This window comes from Miscanthus floridulus, chromosome 1 (genome assembly GCF_019320115.1).
Source record: "Miscanthus floridulus cultivar M001 chromosome 1, ASM1932011v1, whole genome shotgun sequence".
Taxonomy (NCBI): Eukaryota; Viridiplantae; Streptophyta; class Magnoliopsida; order Poales; family Poaceae; genus Miscanthus; species Miscanthus floridulus.
In genome coordinates this window covers 159,013,282-159,021,775 of record NC_089580.1, presented here as the reverse complement: position 1 = coordinate 159,021,775, position 8,494 = coordinate 159,013,282, and the positions used below count along the sequence as shown (strand labels likewise).

The 8,494-nt window shown below is 40.5% G+C and overlaps 1 protein-coding gene across 1 annotated transcript; it reads right to left on the bottom strand.

Annotated features, from left to right (window-relative positions):
• Positions 1 to 1,293: 1,293 nt before the first annotated feature.
• LOC136545334 (probable galacturonosyltransferase 7) lies at positions 1,294 to 7,035 on the bottom strand. The gene is made up of 9 exons (XM_066537358.1): positions 6,603 to 7,035; positions 6,334 to 6,362; positions 6,194 to 6,223; positions 4,579 to 4,672; positions 4,025 to 4,149; positions 3,548 to 3,843; positions 2,909 to 3,266; positions 2,278 to 2,820; positions 1,294 to 2,040 (listed from the first exon to the last, which is right to left on the bottom strand). The coding sequence occupies exons 1-9, from the start codon at positions 6,718 to 6,720 to the stop codon at positions 1,756 to 1,758; spliced, it is 1,878 nt and encodes a 625-aa protein (XP_066393455.1). The 5' UTR covers positions 6,721 to 7,035; the 3' UTR covers positions 1,294 to 1,755.
• Positions 7,036 to 8,494: the final 1,459 nt, after the last annotated feature.

Below are 8,494 nucleotides of genomic sequence, written 5' to 3'. Positions count from 1 at the left end.
GGCCCACATGGCCCGATGTGGCGCTGGCGCTGTTGAAAAAATTGCAAAAATGACACTCGAAAGATTGACTCCTTGATTACGTTGACACTCGGGTGGATGACAAATAGGTCCATCTGTGTCTATGAATGTGGGTCCAGTGTCAAATCTGCAAACGACCGATGTTTCGAGTCCCATTTTTGCAAATCTCCCGGTGCTGCCGGTGGCCCGTGCACTCTCTTGCCCAGTGCGGCCAGACAGCCTGTTCGCTTGGTCGTAATCGATCGTGGATTATAAGCCAGAACAGTATTTTTCTCTCACACTAAACCAGCCAGCAATAATAATCCACGATCGTTTCAGCCGAAACGAACAGGCTGTCCACCTGTGAACCCGTGACGTCAGAAAGGAGGATTGAGAAAAAATGGTAATAGATCCTCGGGATTGTGAAAAAAAAATAGGCCATATTTGGTTCATAAGAAAATAGAAAACACTTTCTATATATTGATTTCAAATCATGATATATTTTTTTTGAACCTTTCAAATCATGATCTAAATAGACCCGTAAGGAAAGGTAAGGAAAGGGGATTGAAAAGAGAATATGCTTGAGCATTTTTTTTGTTTTAATCTCTTTTACTGGTCACAAAAAAAGGAGATTGGTTTTCACACGTAATGCTCGATAGTAAAGTTCGGCCCTAGACAAACACGGAGTACGATTATGCATAGAGGACCTGTCTAAGTCAACTTTTACTCTCCGAGATCATTGGCCTGTTCGCTGGTTGATTTCTGAACTGGTTTAGACTAATTGGTGCTGATTTATTGTGAAAAAAAATACTGTTGACTGACTGATTTAGACTGACTAAAACCAACCAGCGAACAGGCTGCATAAACGTACTCACGCGCATCCCATGTTTACGGTTTCTTCGAGTTTCATGCTTATTGCTGCCTTTGCAAATTCGCATGTTTTACACTTTTTACATGATTATTACATCGCACCACGGTTTAATAGCCAATCTACAGTGACAAGGATCTCCATCCACCAAGTGCCTGGAGCACTTTTTTACTGCTGGGATATCAAGCATATGTACTGCTATGAACCGCAGTGCACTTAATTCTTTCTAGGCCACAGTGGAGCACATAGAGGAAAACCTATGTGCCCAGTCACGAACATATATGGATATACAAATCTGCTGGGTCATGAGATAATGTTGCTCAGAAGACATCCAAATAGAACAGTTGTTAATCTCGTTTTTGTAACAGATGAGTCTCTGACATCATAATATACTTTGCATCAACATAATAATGATAGAACAATCAATGTGCAACAACTAAGAGCAAAGAATTTGAATTTTAACCTGTGTATGTCCTTATTGACAGAAGGACAAAGCAAGTGGGGTCAAAAAATCAACAAAGAAAAGAATTAACCTGCATCGATGAGGTGGAAGGCACCAATTTCAATTAAGGCGCTTCAATCCACCAATGATCATTCCTGTTACGTGAGTGTGATGCTCCCTCTTACCTGGAGCCTCACCACCACACCAACGTTGTCTACTGCATTATCCTTCGAACTTAACACTAAACTCCTCTAACTGCAGAAAAAAACATCCATCGACCTCACAAGTTCAATGAACAGATGGTGCTGGATCTACTCTGTCAAAATTGATGGCTAGCGACTGCTTCCCAGGTCTTTTCTCAACGGAAGTGTTGGTCCTCTTAGTATATAGTACAGCAGTAGACTGAAATCTACTGTCAAAAATGATCCGGCTCCCAAGCTAATGTGCACTATGGACTTACATTGCACTCATCCATGAATCTCTCGTCTCGTGTAAGAAACCTCTTCCAGTACTTCCTATAATCTGGTATACCCAACTCAAGCCAAGGTTTCATATTTCCATTGTAATGCAATGATGCAGAACTCTGAACAACTTCTTCTTTAATTCCATAGTCATATCCAAGTCCAGATAAAGTCAACCTCTCATCAAGTGGATATAGAAGATGCTGAAACGACAGCAAACTTATAGGCAAAGCTGAAGCTCGCAGTGAGGCCTCGTCATCATTGTTCCCAAACTACAACGACATTAGAGTGAAAGAATATTAGTTGATCAGTCCCATACAATTTCATAAGTATACGAGTCATATATTGTTTTTCAGAAGCTGGAGGCCAAAATTAACTGAGAACCACTCAAGAACCCAAGTACCATAAATAGGTCATGATTCCATGGTAGTCAACAAATTTGCTAGCTAGTACAAATTAGGGAATAAAGCAACTATAATTTAAATGAGTGGAATGAGAAAGAAACCAACCTTTCTCAGGAGTTGCAGGTAATTCTCTGTAACATTATGATCTCTCCATTTGTCCAAATCAATCACATTAACCCCAGACATCCATGCACATGACTGTTGATCGTACATTGTCCTACCCAGAAGGTTCCTCAGTTGGCCAAGTTTCAAACCACAAAATCTGACAGCACCATGGACCTTATCTCCCATCTCAAGATTCCACAAGAAAGAGATATCACGTTGAACGACCACATCATCATCCAACACAATTACCTTCTTTAAATCTTTGAATATTTCGGCAAGAAAGAAATGTGAGTGACTGAACACTGATAAATACTCCATTCTACTCTTCTCAGTAGGCCGCTCAAGGCTACTGATGAAAACACGAAATTCCTCAGGCAAATATAACTGCTGGGTTCCAAACTCAGGGAAATTTTCAAAAATAATTTGTTCATAATTTATGACATTGACAGCTGATTCCCTATAGGAGTTTCTTGCAAACCAGTGCTTCATGGCATAAAAATTTTGAGCATCAGTTAGTACATGAAAGACTACATTTTCAGTATCCTGCAATAGGAAAAGGGGATGTTAGCAATGCTGAGCCCGGAAGATGCACTAACAGCTTTAAAGGAGAAAGAAAAAACTTCCTGCATACCTCAGAGCTACTAACAGTTGAGTTGATGACAACAGAAGCAGCAAGGACATTTTTAGACAATATAACATAGTGCCTATTGTCTGGAATGTTAAACTTATGGGCAGAAGAGTCATTTGGATCCAATGGCATGGATTTAAAGTACTCTACTGTCAACCTCATATTAAGACAATGATGACTTTTAGGCATGGTGTGAACACCAAGGTTGTATAGGTATGCACTCTGCTTCATATGAAAATGAGCTTCATCCTCTGTCATATGAAGAATTTGACGAAGCTTTCTGTCAACATTGTTACAATCCACGGTGCATGATTTGGCTCTTGCTATTGATTGGTCCATCCTCTCTATCTTCGTTTTTATACTGAAAGAACATGTCGGATGTTAAAATCAGAAGAGCCTCGTGATGGAAGATTTTACTTCTTTTTTAAGGGCGTGAATTTAAAATTACATCATAAAACATGTACGGTTGAAGGAACATCTTGAAAGTAGAGTACTGAAATATATGATAAAAATAGGATTTTCAGACTAATTTTATCTGTAAGAGAATCTATGTAACATAGACTGTAACACTTGCAATTAACAAGATCAATCAGGACAAGCATTAAAGACGTGAACTGGCAATCACACATGCGAAATACTCACAAGGATGGTAGATCAGCATCAACGATGGATTCACTAAGAACCCTTTCGTGCTCTTGAATATTTTGCTTCATTTCACGAGTCAATGTATCCTTTCCTTTAAGTTTCGCAATGCTTGGGTAGTAAGATCGGGCTACAAATAGCTGATCTTTCAGCCTTTTCACAATGGCATCTATCATAACTTCTTTGTGCTCTATGGACCAGAGACAGTAACTCCCAAACTCAAGTTGACAAGCCTTAGCCTTTTCCACCTCATCAGCACTTTGAATTCTGGGAGGCCTCTTGTTGTCAAGGTTAATCTGGAAGGAATATGTGTTTAAAAAAATAATATATAAATACACTTCTCATACAAAACAGCCAGATTGCATCCTGAGCTAAGGTAAGAGGAAGCAACGGTACAGAACTACAGATCAACGCTAAAGTGAAGTTAAACTTAAAAAATAATTTGCTAAAAAACAAATAGCTGAGAAGCATCCATACATTTTTGTTGTGATGAACTGGAACTGGTACTTGTACTGGTACTGGTACTGGTACTGGCTTCACTTCTGGTTTGGGTTCAACTTCTGGAGGGAGGAGGACTTCTTGTTGAATTTTTGGAGGGAAAACTGCATATAGAGCCAATTGTCATGTCAGCACACGTGCCAAGACGAAGGTTCAGTATATCATAAGAAAAAGAAAGTAGGAAATTGATGGAATACAAATTAATACAAACGACCAATTATGGCTAATGACCATTATATCCTAGGTAACTACACTAACATTCATTCAAAATTTACCGATTCACGTTAACTTTTTTTTTGTGAAATGTATAATACTGCTGCATACATTACTGTAAATATGCAACAAGTACGAAGCAGATACTGAGATTTTGAAAACAATGTAGACTTAAAGCCCAACAAATCATATAAAGTTCACACAACCCAAATCATTGTTTTCCTACATTGTTTTTTATTTTGTATATACTAAGGGTTTATATTGCACATTTTCTAACGTTGATTGAATTGAAATTATTTGATGATCTCCTTTGTACCAACCTATAGCTTTTGGTTTAGGGCTAACTATGGAAGGGTCACTATCAATACCACGGTGCAACACACTACTGCTCCCGGAAGACTTCTTGGACACATCCTGAAAACCAGGAAGAGAAGAAAGGATTAGGGACTTTAATATAAATCTGGGAGATGTTAAGTAATGTAGCAATCACTGACAAAGATAGCAATAATGTTTTAATGATATATATGTATATTTTTCCCTATAATAGTTCACGATCTTGAGGAGTAGACTAGGGAAGCAGAGATATCAGATGTATATTTCTGTGGGATGGTTTCTAGCTGTTAGATTTAAGGGCGTACCCAGTGCAGAGAGCTCCCGCTCTGTGCGGTGTCTGGGGAAGGGTGTCAGTGGCAAGCCTTACCCTCGCCTATGCAATGCGAGGAGATTGCGACTCAAACCCGGGACCTTCCGGTCACAGGCGGTAAGACTCTACCACTTGCACCAGGCCCGCCCTTCTTCTAGCTGTTAGATTTAGTGTCCAAAATTGTTTTTGCGAACATTGAATTGTACAACTTGGCCCCAAGAGCCAACAAACACAATAATTGAAGAATTCTCAACAATCTCTTGAAGCTGATCAAATTCCATGTTCTCCAACTCAAATGTGCTCGCCTCCAGTACAAACAAATAAGGTACAGAGCACTTTCTGATTTTTTTTCCCCGCCATTTATTTGAGAGTTATGCACAATTGAGCAAAAATCAATTGGATGCAAACACATAACCCTGAACCACCTTTTTTTAATGGTACACGCAATGGCTCAACACTGCTGACAGCAAATAGGATGACACTATGTTAAGAGGTGGGGAAAAAATGGAGCAATAATTGCACAAGTGACCCGCACTCAATGCAATTAGTTTTCTAAGCTGTGTTATCAGAATTTGCTGAGCTGTAGAGGTGCTAAGTTATATGAAGAACAGAATATTGCCCTACTTGTGGTCCCATTGGTTAATTTTGTTGACCTAATGATGTTTGGATGTTTTGGTCTAGCCAATCTATGTGAAGATGCAGTTCAAAGCTCAAATTTGAAGTCCTTTTCTCTGTAAATTTAGTCAAGCTTAGGATAGTTTAGTCAAGCTTAGGATGTTTTGGTCTAGCCAATCTAGTTTGAAGGGCGGGCCTGGTGCAAGCGGTAAAGTCTTACCGCCTGTGACCGGAAGGTCCCGGGTTCGAGTCGCAGTCTCCTCGCATTGCACAGGCGAGGGTAAGGCTTGCCACTGACACCCTTCCCCAGACCCCGCACAGAGCGGGAGCTCTCTGCACTGGGTACGCCTTTTTTTTTTAGGATAGTTTGACTAAGGACAACCCTAGAACATCAAGTTTTTTTTCGGATTGAAGGAGTAGAAAATATCTCTGTTTTATTTCCGCTGGTGCTAGTAGGCCTCTCTAATTATGACTAGTGTTGACAGCAAAAGGGAGCAAATAAGAACAATAGCTAAAACCAAATACAAGCTGCACAACAAATACAAGCAATCCTAGGGCGCATGATCATGTGAACAACCACCAAGCTACTAACAGATGCATGGTTTAAAAAGCTAATCACTGACAACACTAGCACAAGCACTGCCCCGCCTTACTTCATTTACAGAGACACCACTTACAATGCGATCGAATGAAGGCAAGTTAATCTCCTGCATTAAACACAAACACAATGAAACACATCAATGAATATTTTCTTTGAAAATATCATAAAAATAAACGAAAATTTGCATATAGTATTTTAAGAGAAAAAAAATGCTACCTGCTGAGGGCGCTCATCCGTCACATACACTGCACAACAAAAGATGATCGAACCAATCAGAAATCGAACCTCCGAAAAATCCCAATAAACAGGAGCGCAACAACAAAATCGCTAATACGACACGCTACACGATAACCCAGGGAACAAAGCTCCGAGGAACAGATCCGTGTGGCACGGCACTGATCCGATCGGCGCCGACGCCTGCATTCCCCCAAATCCGGGGGGTCCGCGGGCGTGGGGTCGTGACGGGGACGAAGCAGAGGACTCACCGGCGGGGAAGCGGTTGAAGAGGAAGGCGATCGGCACGAGCAGCGAACAGAACACGAGCGCCAGCACCGCCAGCCGCGGGCCCCTCCGCCGCTTCGCCGGCGGCGCCGTCGCCTTCATGGGCTACGCCTCCTCCTCCCGGCACCAGCACTACCGCCGCCCTAATCCCCACCGCTGCTGCCGCCTCCTCCTCTCCCTCTAGCGATCATACATACCGCCACCGCCACCGCCACGGCGCGGGAGTGCGGGGCAGCAGCGCGGGCGGACGAACGCCTCCCGATTGGAGCAATGGCGCGGGCGGGCCCCAGGCGGGCGGCTCCGGTGGATTCGATCGGGGGCCGCGGCGTCGGGTGCTCGGATTGGTTAGTGTGCGCGAGAAGCAAGGGGAGAGCGTCGAAGGGAGGAGGAGGGAAGATTGCAGATGGAGGGGAAGGGAAGGGACGAGTGTGTGTATGTGTAGGGGGTTGTCAAGGAATAATAAAACGTTTTTCCGGAATGCGTCTTTTTTTTCGCTTTTGCAATTTTATTATTATCACTATACTTTTTTGTTGTTTATTTCTCCGTGCTTTGGTTCAGTTTTCACGCATTTGGATTTGCTTTGCTGGTTAATTTAACTACCAGCTGCCGACTCGCAAATTATAAGATCAGCGATGGTGGGGTCAACACGGATATGGTACGGCAGCTCATCTTGATGGAACCTGCGAGGAGGGTTTATTTCATTGACATCTTTCATTTCCTAAATCCTAATGTATATTTCGTCATCATCGTAATGCACTAGTTTGGTCGCCATTTTTTCTGTGGGTTAAGAAACATATCTTAGATAATGACATAATGTCATTTGCAAACTTTTCTTCGATGAACATTTGTAAGCATTTTGCTCACAGCTACTAGAATGTCACAACAACTCGCCTAATAACGATCCAAACTTTAACAAATACGTTCAGATTACATAGAGGCGAAAGGAATTTAAATAATCATTAAAAAAGTAATATCATTTTAAAGATGAAGAAAAATGAATATTAAATATATGGATTCATAAAGTATAAGTCAAATATGTGATAATCAATATAGTAGACTTGAACACCTAAAAAAAATCCAACCCGACCCGATGTTGTCAGGTCTGGGTCGTAATTTTCGATCCATGACTCGACCTGATCCAAAAAAAAAACTTAAAGCAGAAAAATCTAAGAAATAGCCCGGCCGAATCTACCCATGTGTCGTGACAGGCTCGGGCTAAAAGTTTTTGCCTTGCATTTTTTTTTTGGCCTGGCCTTACCTGGTGTTTGATCAAATCTATATGCTATAGCCCTTGGTGTTGGATTGTTGAGGTATGTCCCACGGCCAAATAGTTCATGTAAAATTAACCACCTCTATCATTATAAAAAACAACATAAAATGACAACTAGTTATGCATGTAAATTACCCACCTCTACCATTTTAAAAGATAATCTAAAGTAATCACTAGATTAATAATAATTAAATTACCCAAATAGATAATCCACATAACCTCATAAGTTTGCATATAAATTACCTCTTTTGTCATCATTAAAAATAAACTAAAATATCCAATCAAATCTACATCTTATTTACTATTTGCTATTAACAAAATTGAATAGTGAAAGTACACTTATATATGTTCCTAAATTATGTAGGTGTTCCACCATTTATATATACAAGACCAGCTTAGAGTAAACATATGAGCAATGTGCCACCATTCAAACCAGGTACATATATGCATGCATGAGCAAAAAAACATATATTTATATAGTATGATGAATCTGATAATTCATTTTATACTATAATAATAACCCATGATAACAATTTGTGTAACTTGTTGCTTTTGATAAACGTAACATTTTGACCCAGACAATATAACATATTCACATTCGTAGTT